The 17488-nt window shown below is 64.5% G+C and overlaps 2 protein-coding genes across 4 annotated transcripts; both read right to left on the bottom strand.

Annotated features, from left to right (window-relative positions):
- Window positions 1-1203: 1203 nt before the first annotated feature.
- Window positions 1204-7432, bottom strand: DOK4 (docking protein 4). Of its 3 annotated transcripts, none has more exons than XM_042797756.1 (9): window positions 6956-7432; window positions 5358-5566; window positions 4365-4472; window positions 4053-4167; window positions 3826-3945; window positions 3529-3718; window positions 3072-3210; window positions 2867-2978; window positions 1204-2759 (listed from the first exon to the last, which is right to left on the bottom strand). In XM_042797756.1, exons 2-9 carry the CDS (start codon window positions 5421-5423, stop codon window positions 2635-2637), a joined length of 975 nt encoding a protein of 324 aa, XP_042653690.1. In that variant the 5' UTR covers window positions 5424-5566; window positions 6956-7432; the 3' UTR covers window positions 1204-2634. The 3 variants fall into 3 exon arrangements, with proteins under 3 accessions (XP_042653690.1, XP_042653691.1, XP_042653689.1); XM_042797757.1 differs by having other exon boundaries at window positions 1204-2707; window positions 2867-2990; window positions 6956-7427; XM_042797755.1 differs by having other exon boundaries at window positions 2867-2990; window positions 6956-7425.
- A 784-nt stretch (window positions 7433-8216) lies between these two features.
- On the bottom strand, window positions 8217-15006 carry CCDC102A (coiled-coil domain containing 102A). The gene is made up of 9 exons (XM_042797823.1): window positions 14940-15006; window positions 12435-13020; window positions 11300-11502; window positions 11075-11183; window positions 10706-10822; window positions 10425-10634; window positions 9983-10153; window positions 9793-9896; window positions 8217-8757 (listed from the first exon to the last, which is right to left on the bottom strand). Exons 2-9 carry the CDS (start codon window positions 12960-12962, stop codon window positions 8631-8633), a joined length of 1569 nt encoding a protein of 522 aa, XP_042653757.1. The 5' UTR covers window positions 12963-13020; window positions 14940-15006; the 3' UTR covers window positions 8217-8630.
- Between the last annotated feature and the right edge of the window lie 2482 nt (window positions 15007-17488).

Below are 17488 nucleotides of genomic sequence, written 5' to 3'. Positions count from 1 at the left end.
GATGGCACGTCATTTACTTCTCTCCCATAGGCATTAATGTAATGAGATCTGCTTTGGAGGGAGCATTGCTCTCTACTGCTGATTGCTGCTCTTGACATTGTCTCCTAAGGAGACCAGAATCCCTTCCAGCAGGTAGCCTGTCATTTTCTGATCCAGAGTTACATTCAAAGCAGATGTTTGAGGCTGAGCTGGTAACCGATGCTGCAGAAGGCTGCAGGGGAGCCCATATGGGCCAGGCAGCTTTAGCTGTATTTAAAGACTCCTTTGGAGCAGACTCTACCCCTGTGCTATATAATCTTTATGTTAGGAGCTGGGGTGGGCAGGCAACCTGTCCTTTATAACCCCTAGCTGACAGCTTCCAGTGTGCCCCCAGCACCAGGGTGGGCTGTGTGCTGGGCTGGAGCCTGGTGACCACCACGGCAGCAGTTGAAGGGTTCCAGCCATTGCCTGGGCCACTCCTCCTCCCCCCTGTCAGCGCCCAGCGGGACTCGTGATAAGCTGCTGGGTGACACTTCCCTGGAGACATCTGCCTCTTCCTTGCCGTGGTGGCTGGGAGGGAGGGGAAGGCGTGTGTGCCCCTGCGCTTGTCCCGGCGTGGACGTGGGGCGTGGGAAGGGCTCGGGGAGCGGGGCCGGGGCGAGCAGCCTGAGTCAGTGCTGCCTTCCCCTCCGGGGAAGAGCGGCTGCAAGCCAGGCTGCTGCTTCCACATCCCTGCTGGGGCACGGCCAGCCGTGGCACGGCTCCCTGGGACCTGTGTGTCCCCCCCCTCCCCATCCCCGGAGGGAGCGCTGCCCCGGCTGGCAGCGTGGCTGCCCCGCCTTGAGGCCGGCGAACCCCCACAATTCTGGCAGAGCTGGAAGAGGGAAACGCTTGAAACCCCTTTGTCCAGGAACTGGAAGCCACCACTGCCCTGGCACATCCCCGGAGCTGGGGGTGAGGGCTGGCACCTCGCTGCCACCAGCCTTTTTCACTTGGGGGTTGTTTGATGGTGGGTGGCGACTCACTCCACCTTTCTCCCCTCCCCAGCGGTTTTAGGGCTTCACTTGAAACATCCTGGCCGTGGCTGGAGGCAGAACAAAGCTTTGAGCCAAGCACGCTCCTGGGAGCGTTAGGAAATCTTCCCCCCATCAGCATTTTTCTCTCTGGCAGGCGCTACTCCCACTTGCACTTCCCGAGCGCGTTTGGATGGAACAGACAAACAGGAAGGGTGGATAAGGGTTGTTTATTCATTGAGCAACTCCTTAAAAAAAAAGAAAACCCAAACATTTTTGGTAATAAACCTTTTCCAGATGAGGTGTTTAGCCAGGAAAAGAGAGCGAGTTACACCTCACCCGGGGAAGGACGCGGTGCTGGGGTGCTATTGAATCCCTCCGTGCCCAGCCGTGGTGCGGGGAGCAGCCCTCCTCCGCCCTGCCGTCCCCCCAGCCTCAGCCACAAGCTACACCAACCCAAGACAGAGTATTTACAGACCACAGGTTCCCACATCACGACACTCCCCGTCCCCAAAGCCCAGGCCCGGAGCTTTAAGAGCAGAAATAAAACCACCAACCACCCAACTCAGACTGAAAGAAGACTCCAAAGAAACACCAAGGTTTGCACGGCAATAAAAAGATAGCCCTTCTAAAGGAGGTCAATAAATTGAATTAGAAAAAATCAATTGCTTTTGAGTTCGGCACGTGAAGCCCAGCTCCCCCCGGGCAAGGGCTCGCGCCCGGCCGCACGGGTGGGCGAGGAGGGAGCGGGGACGACGGGACTGCATGGAGAGATGCGGCGCTGCACCCATCGGCGTGGGCTTCTCTGCCCAGGGACTTCTTAGATCTGCAAAGCTGCCCCTCGAGGGACAGATGCTACTGGCCCAAACTGGTCCCTGGGTTGCCCACCAGCAGATAGACCAAGGGCACAGACGGGGGGGAGTGGCTGCGGGTGGAGGAGTGAGAGGTGTTGGGGTGCCCAGGAAAGCCGGGGGGGCTCAGCTCTGCCCAGCCGCTCGCCCCCCCCCCCGGAAGGAAAACCAGTTTCTCCTGAGACAGCTCAGTTCTACAGCGAGTGTTTCAATAGCTTCAAGAAGTGCAAAAATCAGCTCAGGGGGAGGGCGGGGCCTCTCCAGGAGCACCCCGCTCTTCACGGCGAGGGGGGGGTGAGATGCTGGGACCTTGCACCTTCAGCCGGGCACAGCCGCATCCTCCAGCGCTGTTCCACCCCCGCGGCAGGGGTTGCTCCGGCCTACATCCTCCCTCACAGAAAACACACTGAATTTCTTGACACATACCCCACACACCCCCCCCCCTCTTCTCCACCTCCCAGCTAGAACCCCAAGAGTCAAAAAACCTCGGAGCGTCTCTGCCCGAGGGCTATTCGGCAGTCATGAACTTTGCATTTGTGTGAGAAGGGAAAAATCTCTTATAATACGTCTATTCAATATATATTTCAAGTCAGTCGAGTCTGAGCCAGCCGTTACCTCCGCTGATGTCAGGGCGCGAGCCAGCGCCTGCTCCCCCGAGGTCTCGGCACGGGGGATGCCCCGGCTCGGTCTCCCTGGGGACTCGGAGGGCTGGCTGCCTGCATCCTTGCCACCCCTCAGGGAAGAAAAAGGGGACACCCCCCCCCCGCCATGGTTGTCCCCCCTTGGCCAGCTCACGGGGACGATGTGGGCTCCCTGCTTTCAGGCTTGTCGCTCCTGGAGGACTTTGGCTTCAGCAAGATGAACCTGTTGAGGAGGTCGGTGTCGGAGCTGGCCTGGGCGCCCACGTACGCCTCCCCTGGGGACGAAGCAGAAGGTGGGCTAGCGTTGGGATGGGGGGGGGGACACACACACCCCGGGGGCCACAGGAGCAGCAGCTCCTCGATGGGGGACAGGGCCACTCACCGGCGTAGCTGGAGGACTCGGCCATGTTCTGGGAGCCCGTGATGTGGTGCCAGTAGGCGCTGCGGGGCAGCATGGTGGTGGGGGTGCAGGGGTAGGAGAAGTGCTCTGTGCCCTTGTTCAGCAGCTGCGGTGGATGAGAGGGGGGGTGAGGGTGACGCAGGGACCCCCCGAGCAACCCCCTCCCCAGCGGGGGGCTGGAGCTCACCCTGACGTTCTTCTCCATCTCCAGCAGGACCCTCTTGTGCTGCTCGGCAATGGCCAACGTGGCACTGTGCACGCGCTGGTAGATCTGCTCGCCCTCCTGCGTCTGGAAGGTGTAGAGACCTTCCCCCGCATCGCACATCCTGCGGGGACGGGGCACGGGGTCTCACCGGGGTCCCCAAGCCAAGGGATGAGTAAAAACACCCCCCCACCCCCACCCCCCCCCACGTGGCAGCTGGCCCAGCTTCCCACGCTTTAAGCGCAGCCCCCGTGTCCCCTCCACGGTGCTGAGCTGGGAACAGCACCAGCTCCAAACCTCTCTAAGCATGGGGCACCCTATGGCCATCACCCCAGTGTCAGGTCTGCCCGGGGGGGGGGGGGTGGGGTGGCTTTGATGACACCTCCTGGTGCACCCAGCGGGGTGAAGGTGGTCCCCACCCCCGGTGAGGGTGACATCTCACCGTCCGGCCTCGAAGGTGAAGCGGGTGGCATCACGCCCGTAGCGGCGCAGGGAGCAGAGGGGCCAAGAGACCAGCTTCACCCGGGGGTTGTGCGTGTCCCAGAGGTAGATGTTTTCGTGGGTGATCTGCAGCTTGCACTCGCCGTAAACGTCCAGGTTGGGGCAGGGGAGGAGGAACACGTTGAACCGGTCTGCGGAGGAGAAATAAAAAAATAAAATAATTGGGGGGGGGGGGGGGGGAAGGGAAGGGCCTAGCGGGGCCGCTCCCCAAGCGAGCACCCCGCCGTCGCGCGCTCACCCGTCTGCTCGCATTGCACGCCGGGTGCCAGCAGGTCGGGCTCCCCCAGGCTGATGTCGTTCAGGCGGGCGCCCAGGCACTCCACCGACAGTGTCTTGTACCACTCCTCCGCCTCCAGCTCTGCAAGGCACCACGGCAGCCCCTGGGCGACCCTGGCCGAGCTGGGGTGCCCTGTTTGGCACACCCCCCCCCCCCAAAGCCCAGCACCCCTGGGTGCCACCCCATACCCGAATCACAGGTGAAGGTCCGGGCGGAGTCGTCAGTGAAGACGATGGCCACGGCCTGTCTCTTGGTCTCCTTGGGCAGCCGGGTGATGCACTTGACATTGCTGATCTCGGTGACCTGCGGAGGAGGTGTGTGTGTGCGGGGGGGGGGGTGTCTCCGAGGGGGGGTGCACCCAGACCCCAGCTGCTGCACCCAGATCCAGCTGCATCCCACCGGAGTGCTCGGGGCAACAGCCACCCAGGTCCAGCCCAGGACCCCGCTCCAGCCCGGGGCCCCGGGCAGCCCCCCAGCACCCCTCCATCGCACCCCCTCACCTTGGGGCACCCTCGCAGGCACGCCGACTTCTCATCCGGGTACTTCTCCAGGCGCTGAGGCCCTTTGCTGGAGGATTTCCGAAAGACCAGCCAGCACCGCCGGTAGATCTGCCGGACAGAGCGCGCCGGGGGCTGCTGCGGTGCAAGTGGGGGGTCCCCGTCCACCCCCCATCCTCATGTCCCCATCCCCTCCCCTGGGACCCCTGCCCGGTCCTGCTGACCCTGCCGGCTTGGAGACAGGAGGGGACGCTGAGGACGGGGATATCCAGGGGCTGCCATCACCCTCCTCCCTCCCCCTCCATCAACACTAATTACAGAGCTTAATTAATGAACATGGGCAAGGCTCCCAAGGGGACCCCCATCCCGGTGTCTCCCCGGCCCCTCTCCCACAGCCCCTGCCTCTGAATGTGGCGGGGCCATCGTCCCCAAGCATGTCCCCCCCCCCCCCTTAAGCCCGCTCCCTCTTTGTTCTCCCTAATTAGCGTGAAATTACCCAGCATGCTCCTTGCTGCCGGCTCCAAGCGATGGAGACGGGCGACCAAACCCCCTGACCCCCCAACTATGGGTGCTGCACCCCAGCACCCCGCTAATTTGTACCCAGCAGCCCCCTCATGGGCGTGGGGCATCCCGGGTGCCAGAACTGGGTGTGGAGGGAAACTGAGGCACGGGGGAGGAGGGCTCAGGGACACCCCCCAGACCCCCGCGGTGACCCGTGTCCGGTTAGGGGGTGCCACCCGGGGCAGGATCGGGCCCCCCCGGGGCTGCTGGATGAATTGGGTACCAACAAGTGGCCCGCCCCCACCCCGCCCCCGCCACCACAGCTCCCAAAATGCCGCTTATTCAACCCAAAACCAGGGGTTCTGGTTGCCGCGAGAGGTCCCCCGGCCCCCCAGCCGGTCCCCCAGCCACGTCGCCTCTCGTGGCATCCAGCGTCCCAAATCTACAGGTGCCCCCCTACACCCCCCCTTCTCATTCCCTGAGACCCCCGCTCACCCCTAGCTTCTTGCTCTTCATCCTCACATAGCCTTGCTTGATGATGTCGTTAAAATTCGTCGCCATGGCGATGGCCCGATGGGGTGGGGGCTATTTTGGGAGGGGGGGGGCTGCCTTCACCTTTGCCCCCCCCTCTCCATCCTCTTCCTCTGCACCCCCCCTGCCTCAGCGCTGGCCCAGCCTGGTTCTAGCGGCGTCCCCCATCCTGGCTGGAAAAGAGAAATGACAGATCTACGGGTGACATCTTCCTCCTCTTCCTCCTCCTCTTCCTCCTCCCTTCGCTGCCTGAACCATCCGAGTGGAACAGTCCGGCATTAACCCCTGCCAGCGCGGCAGTGCCAGGCCGGCACATGAGTGGTGTCCCCCCCCCCCCCACCCCCAACACGTGTCCCAGGGGACACCCACACTGGACGTCGCCCACAGGTCTCCATCACCCCTCACACCGTCCCTCCTTCCTCCCAGGCTGCTCGCTTGAGCAGCAACATGGCCCCGGCCACTGGCCATCAGTAGGGTTCAGTGTTAACAACGTTCTGCCTGGCCAGGCCAGCTCTGCCATGGGGTGTTTCAGCCCTGGCACCAGGTGCCAAAGAGACCCCAGTTCCAAACCCCACACCCCTCCCTTCCCCCCCCGGTGTGACCCAGCCTCCCTCCAGCCCCACCGTGAGCTTGGCCTCACTCAGCCTGGTCCCCGCCTGGGGTGGGGGGACACACACACTAGGAGACCCCCAGCCCGGGGACCAGCCAGGGACCAGGTTCCTTTCCCAGCTGGAAAAATCCCCTAAAGAAGGCAGTAACCTAGGAAACGGGACGGGGCCATCCCCAGGGATGCTCGGGAGCCCGACTGCTCCGTGCTGGTGACGCCCTGGTCCCCAAAGCCCCAGCGACTGGGGGGCTCCAGCCCCATCCATCCCCCCCCCCCCCCCCCCCGGGACACCCCAGAGGGGCCATCCTGCTGCCACCGCACCCCGGCGTCCCTCTCCAGCCACCCCAACCACCGCCACGGCCTGTCCTGGTGCCACCGGGATGCCCTGTGTGTCCCCCGCACCTCCAAGTACCAGCCCGGCCTCGCTGCCTGGGACCCCCCCCCCCTCTCCCCGGTCCTGCGGCACCGGGCTCTGCTCTGGGGCAGCCCGTGGCCCTTTGGAATGGGGGCGTGGGGGGGCCGGGAGTGGGGGCAGCGCCCTAAGGACCCTCCACTCTCCCAAGAGGGACTGGGACCAGCGCTTGCCTCTGAGGGGAACATCCCCTCCATCACCCCCAGCCCACGCACATCAGCACCCCCAGAGAATTCAGAGATGCTGGGGAGGCACCTCCGCCCCCCTCCCCCGCCCCCCCCCCCCCCCCCCACCCCGTTCTGTCACCCCTAAACCCGGACACCCCCGACTCCTCCATCACCCCCGGGGCTCCACCGTCCACCGCTCCCGCCGACATCGTCCCTCCCCGCGCTGTCGCCCCCCGGCCGAGCCCCCCCGACACTTGTCACCCCGAACCGAGGCCGAACCCCGTCCTGTCTCACACCCCCCGCCCCCTCCGCGCAACCTGCCCCCCGCTGTGTCCTTCCTAATCGCCACCCCCCCCCCCCCCCCCCCGTGTCTTACCGGGCCCCCCTCGCTGCAGCCGGCGGCCCCGGTGTCCGGCTCCGCGTCGCTGCCAGCCCCGGAGCCGCGCCCGCCCCGGCCACGCCCCTCCAGGCCACGCCCCTCCAGGCCCCGCCCCCCGGTGCCGGTACCCCCCCCCCCACCCTCCCGGGTTGCCTCCTCCGTCCCTCCGGGCCCAGCCTCGCCCAGCCCAGCCCAGCCAGAGCCACAACCGGCCGCCCTGGCAAGAGGTTTCCTGCATGCACATCATTAGGCTTCAGAGTGAACACCCCGCGGCAACTGTCAGGTGGCGGCAGCCTCTCGCCAAGCTGCTGTCCCGGGGTGTCCCTAAGCTCAGGCAGACGTCTTCTCATCCTCGTCTCCCCTTCTGTGTCCCCCCCAACTCTTCTTTTCATGACCCCCACTGAAATGGCCTGCAGGCACCTCCACCCCTGCAGTCTCATTTGTTGGGCCATAAAAAAAATGAATAATCGCTGGAAATAAAAGGGCATTAAAAAAAAAAAAACGTGAGCAGCAAAGAGCTGTGCTTTTAGCCAATCAATTAAAACGCAGAGCAAGGGGATTAGCTCACTGAAATATTAATTTTTAATAAGGTTGTGTCTGAGTTCCTTCAAAGCCCCCCTTGGCCCCGCTCGGGGGGGGCTGGGCTGGGGCAGTCAGCACCCTGAGGTGAGCACCCCTGCACCCACGGGTGGGCACCCCTGCACCTCCCCAGGGTGAGCACCCCTGCACCCACGGGTGAGCACCCCTGCACCTCCCCAGGGTGAGCACCCCTGCACCCACGGGTGAGCACCCCTGCACCTCCCCAGGGTGAGCACCCCTGCACCCACGGGTGAGCACCCCTGCACCTCCCCAGGGTGAGCACCCCTGCACCCACGGGTGAGCACCCCTGCACCCATGGGTGAGCACCCCTGCACCTCCCCAGGGTGAGCACCCCTGCACCCACGGGTGAGCACCCCTGCACCTCCCCAGGGTGAGCACCCCTGCACCCACGGGTGCAGCCCAGCAGGCGCAGGCACCTCTACGGCCGCGAGTGTTTCCAGGGGCCCCGCAGCCCCCTTCTCGCTCCACAGGCCCGGGGAGGAGCTTTACTCACAAGCTGGACTCGTCCCCAGGCGCGGGGGCAGCGATGGCAGCGGGGTGACGCCAGCAGCCGCGCACCCAGCCCCTGTGTATGGCTTGTGGAGAAATGTCATTTCTCCCCGATGTTGTCCCCTCCCATCCCCTCCATCCTCCCGTGAGCAGCAGCCCAAGCCACCACCCGAGTCTGGGCCCCTCTGGGCTCTGTATTTATAGTTCATAATAAAAACAAAAATCATATACAAATACATACATATATATAATATATATATAAAAACGTGGGCAGGAGCATGGCTGGCTGCAGGCCCTGCTGCCCCTCTCTGCCCTGCACTTCCCCCTCCTGGGCTGCTCAGCAATGCCGGCTTTGGTGCCGTATCTGTGTCCCAGGAGGTGCCGGTGGCTGAGGGGCATCAGATACTGTCCGAGAGGCAGCGGGCTCGGAGCATCCCTGCTCAAATTCCATCCTGTTGCTCCGTGCCTCAGTTTCCCCATCTATACAAGGGTCACTGCATGGCTGGGCCCTGCGGCGATAGGCACTTGTGGGTAGAGGACCGCCACGGGACGTCCCCGCGGCGGTGGCACGTGGCCCTGGGCACTAGGGCACCTGGATCTGCAGGTCCTCGTCCTCGTCAGGGTCGCTGGTGCCGTCCCCGGCGTCATCGGGGCCGAAGCGGGCGCTGCGCATCTTGCCGAAAAGCGGGGTGCTCTGCTGCCGCCGCAGCCTGCCGAGGGAAAGCTGCTGGGCTGGGGGGGCCGAGCCCATCCTCCTGCACCCCTACAGCATGCCTGTACCCCGGTGGGACCCCATTTCTGCAGCTCCCACTGAGCTCTGGGTGCAGGATCAGTGCCTCCCCAAGCCCGAGGCCAGCCCTCCACGAGGCTGGGAAGCCCTGGATGATGCTCCGGCACAAGTCGGGCACCAGCTAAACCCCTCCGGGGCCAGACACCACCACGCTGGACATCTCGGACCCAGCTGAGAGAGCAGAGCAGGGAGCAGTCATCCCCGTAAAATGGGAATCCCCTTCAAAAAAAAAAACCAAGAGTCCCCATTCCCGGGAGTCTGTGGTGGTTTTAGCCCCTCACTTGCCCTCCTGTGAAAATTCATCAACAAAAATTTATGAAGCAAATTTGAAATCGAAAGGCCCAGGACCCAGTCAGATCCAAACAGTTTGTTGATTTTACTGGAAAGCATGAATTATTTAAGGACAAGCGCATGGGGAGGCTGGGGAGACGGGGGGGAAAGATGAGGCCTCCATTATTCCTCCATGATTTAATGAAGATGTCCCAATAAAATAAAGGAAGATTATAAACACAACCCCCCCCCAGCGCCTCCCGGAGATGCGGCATCGATCTCTCACGGCCATTTCAGCTCTTTACTGCTGGAGAGGCGAAGTGAGGCCAGGGAAAGTTTTTAAGGGCAATAAAACCCACTCCCCTCCTCCTCAAACTGACTTGGGATGCTCAGAGCCTGCCCTTGGCGGTGAAACCCCAAGCATCATGAAACTGGGCTGTACTGGCCTGTGGGCGGCCTTGGGCTGGTTTAATTGGGAGGTGAATGCCATCCAGCCTGCCGTGGGGCGAAGGCTGCTCCGAGGACGGCTGCACACCCTCCACGGGTGTTGGAGGTACTTTGGCCACGCTCAGCCCACGGTTCAACCAGGGAGATGCTGGTCAAGGGATGGCGGCAAGGAGAACGTCATCCCACCCTTGGGTCCTTGCTGGTCCCCACCATGGTCCCCCCCTGCTCCCCCACTCACCGGGACTGCAGATGCTCCAGCTGCACCTGGAAGCTCTCGCTCTGCTCCGTCTGCTCGTCCAGCGACCGCTGCAGCTTCCGCGTCTGGTTGTGGGCCTCATCCAGCTACGGGACGGGACGGGGCTGTCGGCAGCTGTGGAGGGAGCGGAGCTGCCCACCCTCGTCCCCTCCACCAGCGCAAGCTTCCCCACCTCGTCCTCGGCTTGGGCCAGCTCCTTCTTCAGCTCTTCCACCCTCAGGCGCAGCTTCTTCACCTCGCCCTCGTGCTGCTCCACGCGGCGGTTGGCATGGGCCAGCTCGGCCATCTTCTCTTGGTACTGCTTCTTCAGCTTGGTGTGGATGTGCTTCAGGTCGGCCAGCTCCTGCAGTGGGGCACAGGGAGGGGGGGGCTGAGCAGGTGAGAGCCATCCCCGCCGCCGGGTGCCCCCTGCTCCCTCCCCAGAGACCTCTCCCACCACCCCACCCCGCGACAGAGGAGCTGACGGAGCAAGGATGGGGTCACTACCACCCCCTGGATGAGGGGTGGTGGCAGAGTTTGGGCTTGAGGAGGTCCCGGGGTATGCTGAGCCACTGCTGGAGGGTCAGCGTCACCCGGGGAGGGGGTGGCAGGGGACTGGGTCACCCCTATGGCACCTTGTTCTTCTCAAAGAGCTCGGCCTGGATGGTCTTGAGGTCGGTGTCCAGGGCGCTGGCCGTCTGGCGCCGCTTGCGAGCCAGCACCTCCTCCAGGTCCTCGATCTGTGCCCGCAGCTTCTTGTTCTCCCGCTCCAGGTTGAGCTTCTCCGTCTCCAGCCGCTCCCGCCGGCCCCACTCGGCCGCGTTCTCCGCCTGCAGCCGCTCCATCTGGGACAGGGACATGGGGTGACCCCTCTTGCCGCTCCCTTCGCCCCCCCTGCACTGGGGCTCAGCCTCACCTCTGCGCGCAGCTCGGCCAGCTTCTTGTCCATGCTGGAGCGAGCACCCAGCTCGTCCTCCAGGTCCTCGGAGATGCGCCCCAGCTCATCCTGGTGGATCTCCTTCAGGATGTTGAGCTGTGGGGGGGGACATAGAACCCAAGGTGGGCAGCAAGCATCCACCTTCTGCCACCCGAGCCCTGCCCACCCCCACCCACCCAACCTCTGCGGACAGACCAGCTAGCTCAACAGCACTAATGAAGACCCTTAACGAGCACCCTGGAGTTGGGGAGGTGGCTGTGGGTCACCGTGTCCAACCATCAGGACATGTCACCCACTGGGGGACTGGCCACCCCCGGCGCAGCCCTGGGTCCCAGGCACCTCACTCACCTGCTTCATCACCTCCTGCTTGTTCTTGCTGAGCTCCTCGTACTTGATCTTCCACTGGCTGAGCTCGCCCTCCAGCTTCTCGATGCTCTTGCTGAGCGCCAGCTTGTCCCTGGGCAGAGGCAACACTGGTGACAGCCGGCAGGACCCCATGGGACATCCCCGTCCCGTTGGGGACCAGGCTGGGCTCAGCTAGCACCCCATGAGGATGACGCCCCGAGCACTCACTCCCGCTCTTTGAGCAGCACTTTTTGGCACTCATCCAGCCTCAGCTTCAGGGCGGTGACTTTGGTGGCATCCTCCTCCATGACACTGACGTCCTCCCAGAGCAGGCGGCTCCGTTCCTGGCGGGTGAAGGAGGCCCGGGGGCCCCGCTGCTCCCAGCTCTCGTCCTGCTTGCTCATCAAGATGTTTTCCATCAGCTCCAGATCCTGCGGCGCCGTGGGTGGCCCAGCACAGGGGACAGGGTGAGGGGGCAGCCCTGGCTTCCCACCCCCTACAGCACCCAGCCTTAATCCCATAACCAAGAGCATCCCTCCTGCCAAACCCAGCAGCATGCCTCCCTCCGGTCGCCAGGGACCCCCTGAGGCTGATGGAGAGAGACCTCACCACGCTCTGCTGCAGGCTCCCTGCTTCGCTGGAAATTTGGGATAATACCGATCTATTACACCGACCTCATCGGGACTGCCACGTCCGCTATCTTCTACCAGGTAGGATCGTGTGGTAAATGAGTTGCAGGATTTTTTCTGGGCATAGGACATCCCCAGGGACCAAGCAGCGAGCTCACAGAGGATGCTCAGGTTAGTCTCAGATTTGCCACTCAGCAGCCGTGCCATCAGGTGGACTGAACCGGCCCGGCGCCGCACCCCGAGCAGTGGCTTCTGCATCGTGACAGAGCCAATGGCAGCAGAGAGGGGACGGATGGAGCAGCTGGGAGCATCCCTGGGGTGGCCTTGGTGTCCCCTCCTTCCTCCTTCTCCTCCTCCTCCCTTCAGCACAGACCTCTGCCAGAAGTCTGTACGGACACCCCGGCATTTGAGCCGTCCCCGGGCGATGCCACCGTCCCCGGTGCCAGCACACCGACTAATGTCTCCAAAGGGAACGCCCCGAGAAAGGGACCAGAGCCAGTGCCAAGGCCATCTCGCCACACAGGCAACCCCCCAACACACCGCTCCGAGAGGGGTCTGACCCCCCCCACATTGTTTCAAGAGGGGTCTGTCCCCCCACACTGCCCGCCTTTGCGGAGCAGGGGGTGACCCCACGGGCAGTGGCAGTGTGGGGGCACGTGTGGGGAGATGCCAGGGGGGGAGGAGCCCCCCACAGCACCTTGCCAGCCCTAACCACCCCCCACACACACCCTCACCTTGGCTTTTTGGGGCGCCTCGGCCCCCACATCCCGCACAGGCTCCTGCTCGGGGTCAACCTCTCCTTCCGCCCCGTCGGTGTCGGCAGGGCTGCCGGTGCCGGGCCGGCCGTGGAGCCGTGATGGCGGCGGGCGCTCCTCGGGCCGGTCGCGGTCGCGGTCGCGGCGCAGGCCGGCCAGCTCCTTGGTGAGGGCCTCCAGGCGATGCCGCAGCTGCCGCACCTCCTCGCGCGCCCTGTTGCGCTCGGCCCGCACCTTGCTCCACTTCTCCCGCCAGTTGGCCGTGCAGTCCGACCACCAGCGCATCGTCTTCTCCATCTGGGCCGCCCGCGCCCGCGCCTCCTCCAGCTCCCGCAGCCGCAGCTCCTCCCGCCCTTCCCAGTCCCCTTCCAGCAACGCCGGCGGGGGGCCGGGTGAGGGCGTCCCGCTGGGGGGGGACGGGGAGGGCTCGGGGGCCAGCAGGGCCAGCAGCGAGCCCCCCGGCAGCGGCGGGGAGCCGGCCAGGCGCGAGGCCCCACTTTGGCTCATGGCGGGTCTCCCCTAGGGCATGGCCGTCACCGTCAGGGCAGCCCCTCGGCCCGGGGACCTGCGGGAGACAGGAGGGATCATTTGGGATCGGGGGGGGGGGGGGGGGGCTGCAGGACGCGGCTGGAGGGAAGGGAGGGGGGGCACGGCCCTTGGTTTTGGGGGGGCATCACGCTGAGTGACGAAGTGCCTGGCACAGACGCCGGTCAGGTCGCTGGAAAGGGCTCTGGCGATGTCCCCAGCAATGACCCCAGCGAGGAGCCAGCTGACGGCACCAGCCAGGTCCCCAACAGAGACCCCACCGAGGGCTCTGTCAGAGCCCCCCACCCTGGCGGTGGCCCCAGCAGGGTCCCCAGTAAAGGCCCAGCGATGTCCCTGGTGAGGACCGCAGCCCGCTGCCCAGCCACCGGCACCTCGCCCCAGCTCGGCGCTGCAGCCGGCGCCAGCCCAGCGGAGGCAACGACGTCGACGTGTCACCCCGATGACGCCATCCGCGTGAGGTCATCTGGATGACATCATCTGCAAGCCTCCAAGACCCTGATGCTGTGTGTGTGTGGGGGGGGTCCTGGCTGCACCCCGCCAGTGGGGGTTAAAGCCTGGATCCGGTGCCGGTGAGGCAGGAGCAGCTCCGGAAGAAGAGCCGGAGCTGCCGAACCAGCCTGCGCGGCAGGATGCGTGCCCAGGCGGCCGGACCCGCTCTCCGGTGATGCCGCAGCGAAGGGCCAGCGCTGCCCACCAACCTCCCAGCACAGACCTCGCAGCCCAGCTCGGCCAGGCGGGTAAACCGCCCCGGGAAGCCTTAATGGGAGGCGGCTGCGCGCCCTAATGGGATAAGTACAGAGTCTGGCCGCGGCCAGCCCGCAGCCTCCCGGCAGGTTTTCGGGACGGTGCAGCTCAGAGCCGCTGCCAAAGCCCCGGTCCAGCCGGGCTGTGGGCGCTGGTGCCAGGGCAGCGGGAGCAGTGGGTGATGGCAGCCGCGTGCTTCGCACGGGGGGGGGGAATAATTTCTGATGAGATTTGCTGAAACGGTGAAGTTTTGGTAAAACTCAAGAGGCGAGGCCTGGCCTGCGCGGGCCGCTGCCCTGGGGCAGGGATCCAGGTCCCGGTGGGATCCGGCACCGGCAGACACACACACACCCCCCCCCCGCCCGTCTGGCTGGCTGCTGTGGGTGCAACGCCCACGGGAGCACCGGCACCCATGGGGTTCCCACGGGAGCACGGGCAGCCGCGCAAACACCTGCGGGAGCACCGGCACCCCTGCAGCGCCCACGGGGAGCACGCGTGGAGCAGCGTGCAGCGCCCACGGGGAGCACGCGTGGCCCGCCACCCCCCTCCCCCTCCCTTCACCGCCCGCCGCGGGCTCCCGGCGGGGGCGGACCCGCCCGCCCCACGCGCCTCCCCATTGGCCGGGGGCGCTGCCACTCCGCCGCGGGCGGTGACGCGCCCCGGCCCGCGGGAACCGCCGCATTCCTCCGCGCCCGCCCCGCCCCGCCGGGCCCGGTGCGACCGGTACCGCCCGGCGCGGCTCGGACCGGGGCCCTTCAGCCCGGAACCGCCCGGAACGGCCCGGCCCGGCTCGTCCTGCCGCGGTTGCTCCCCTCCTCCCCCCGCCCAACACCTCCCCCCCCCCCCCCCCCCCACCGCTAAAGTTTCCCGCAAGTTTCCCGTCGCGCCGGTGCCGCGTCCCGCCCGCCCGCCCGCCGCCCCGGCCCGCTCCCTCACCGGTGGCGGCGGCGGAGCGGGCAGCCCGCGCGGGCCGGGGCGCTGCCGGGCGAGTCTCCTCCTCCTCCCCCCCCCCCCCTCCTCCTCCTCCCCCCGCCGCTCCCGCCCCCCGCCCGCGCCGGCGAGGGGCCGGTCCCTCCGCCGCAGCCAAGCCCGTGGGCGCGGGTGCGTGTCCTGCCTCCGTGGGGGGCTTCCACGCCGCTTTTGCCACGTGTGTGTGTGTGTGTGTGTGTGTGTTCGCTACCCGCGCGGGCTTACAAGTGGTTATGCGCGTGGGGGGCTTCGCCCGGGTGTTTGCGCGTGGGAGGCCGCGCACGGCGACGCGCACGCGTGGTTGCACGCGCGGGCGCGTGTTTCGCCCGCGGGGCGGCTCGTTTGCGGGCGGGCGGCTCGCGCGCGAGTGTCTGCGCCCAGGAGCGCGCGCGCGGGGTGGTGCCGGCCCGCGCGCCGCCGGCCCGCTCGCGCGCCCGAAAGTCTTGCGCGCGACAGGCTGCACGGGGTTGCGCGGTTACTCGTGGGCCTTGCGGGCCCGCGCGGCAGCGTGCTCGCCCACGGGTGGTCACACACACGAGCGGGGGGGCACGGAGCGGGGGGGGGGGCTGGCGCGGGTGCGTGCTCGCGCGTGGCACGCTCGCGGGCGTTGGCGCACAGGCGGGCCGGCGCGCGAGTGCGAGGGACGTGGGGCTGCTGCTGCCAGATTTCAGCTCGGCCCCCGCTTCTCTTTGCAGCCTGGGCCTCTTCAGGGTTGGGGCGCTCCCGCAGCTGCCGGCCACGCCGGGGGCCAGAGCCTGACCCTGCACCCCCGGGGCTCTGGCTGCTCCCGCAGGGCTGCCACCCCCCTGCTCCGAATCCGTCGGGCAGAAGCTGGCGTTCGGGTGGGGACCTGGGGGTGTCCCCAGAGGTGGGCGCGTCCTGAGTGGCCGCGCAGCGCTTGCCCCTGCATCCCCACGCAGCCTGGTGCTGGCTCCATCCTGCTCCCAGCCGAGCAGCAAAGCCCCAAAGCGCCATTTCCACACACACACACACACACACACACACACACACCCCCGGTGTTTTTCCCATTGCTGGATGCTCTTCAGCCAAAAAATTGGGAAATACAAACGGCCAAGAGGATTTGTGTCGCATGGGATGTGGAAATGATGCTGTGGGACGCTGACACACTCTTCTCTCCCAGCATTAAGCAGAGCAGGGAAAAATAAGTAAAATTAAAGCAAAACTGCAAATGCCTATGCATGTTCCTTCCAAGCCCAGTATTTTTCTGCTGGAAACAACCCCAAAAAGCTGGAGGCAGGGGATTCTTTGCTCTCCCACGCCCCTATCCCTGCGTTTTGTGCCAGGGAAGCCCAAACAGGCGGCTTTGCTTGCAGCCGGTAAAGCGATTTTGCAGGCGGTTTGGCCAGAGCTGCTGGTGCGTGCAGGCGGGTTGGGGTTTTAACCCACTCCCGGCACTAAAACTGGGATTTGAAAGCCAGTAAAGTTTTTTCCAAGTGTCTTTACTGTTTGCTTGTACGTGAGCATCTCGGTCACACTGGAGAGTTCAAGGATGCGTTGCAGCATCCTGGGATATGTGTTTTTTGCCCTTTCAAAAATCAAACCTCTTTGGCCCAGGGTGTGTCACCTAAGGATGTGGACAGTGACCCATCCTCCTGATACCCTTCTCCCTCAGCTCTGGGTTTCCAGCCTGGCCCAGGGTGCCTGGCTGTGCCCAAAGGGCTCCCGTCTTCAGGTGGAGGCAGACTGTTGCCCCATGCTGTGAACTGAGACCTGGAGACTCATTGCATGTGTGGCTCCAAGTGCTGGACAAGCACCGGGTGGCATTGCTGCCCTGTGGTGGGCGCCGGTGTGGCTGAGTTGTCCCCGCTCCCTGCTCCTCTGCATGTGACCACGTCCCTGCAATTGGATCCAGCAGCCCCTGGAGCAGAAGGTGAAGCCTTTTGGGGCAAATCTAACCATTTTGGGAAAAAAACAAAAAAACAAAAACAAAACAAAAACGGTGACCTTTTTCCCTCTGGATGGGCCAGCTGCCATTGCTGGGGAGCTGTGGCTGGGGGTGGCACAGAGGATGCCAGCTCCATCCCAGCATTATCATCGTACTGTAGTATCATAGAATACCTCAAGCTGGAAGGGACCCATTAGGATCAAGTCCAACTCCCTGCTCCATGCAGGATTAACTCTGACAAAACCATATGATTAAGAGCATCATCCAGATACTCCCTGAATTCTGACAGGCTTGGTGAGGTGGCCACTTCCCTGGGGAGCCTATTCCAGTGACTGGCCACCCTTTTGGTAAAGAACCTTTTCCTAATGTCCATTCTGAACTTTTCCTGATGCAGCTTCATCCCATTTCCTCATGTCACCCCTCAGCCTTCTCTTCTCCAAGTGACCTCAGCTGCCCCTCATAAGTCTTGCCCTTGAGACCCTTCACCATCCTGGCAGCTCTCCTCTGGACACACTCTCACTCAACTTGCCATCAACCCAAACCCCCACATCTCTTTCCGCAGGTCTGCTCTCCAGCCTCTCGTCCCCCAGTTGGTACCTATAACCAGGATTACCCCATCCCAGGTGGAGAATCCAGCATTTGCTCTTGTTAAATTTCATAAGATTGGTGATTGCCCAGGTCTCTAGTCTGCCCAGATCTCTCTATAAGCCCTCTCTACCCTCCAGGGAGTCCACAGCTTCTCCTAGTTTAGTATTGTTGGCAAACGTACTTAATGTACGTTTGAGTCCTGTGTCCAGATCATTTATAAAAACATTAAAGAGCACTGGCTCTAAAATTGAACCCTGGGGAACCCCACTGGTGACTGGCT

The sequence above is a fragment of the Tyto alba genome, unplaced genomic scaffold, assembly GCF_018691265.1.
Source record: "Tyto alba isolate M040663 unplaced genomic scaffold, T.alba_DEE_v4.0 Super-Scaffold_26, whole genome shotgun sequence".
Classification (NCBI taxonomy): Eukaryota; Metazoa; Chordata; class Aves; order Strigiformes; family Tytonidae; genus Tyto; species Tyto alba.
Note: the sequence above shows the minus strand (reverse complement) of the source record. Positions and strands in the feature narration are given on the sequence as shown.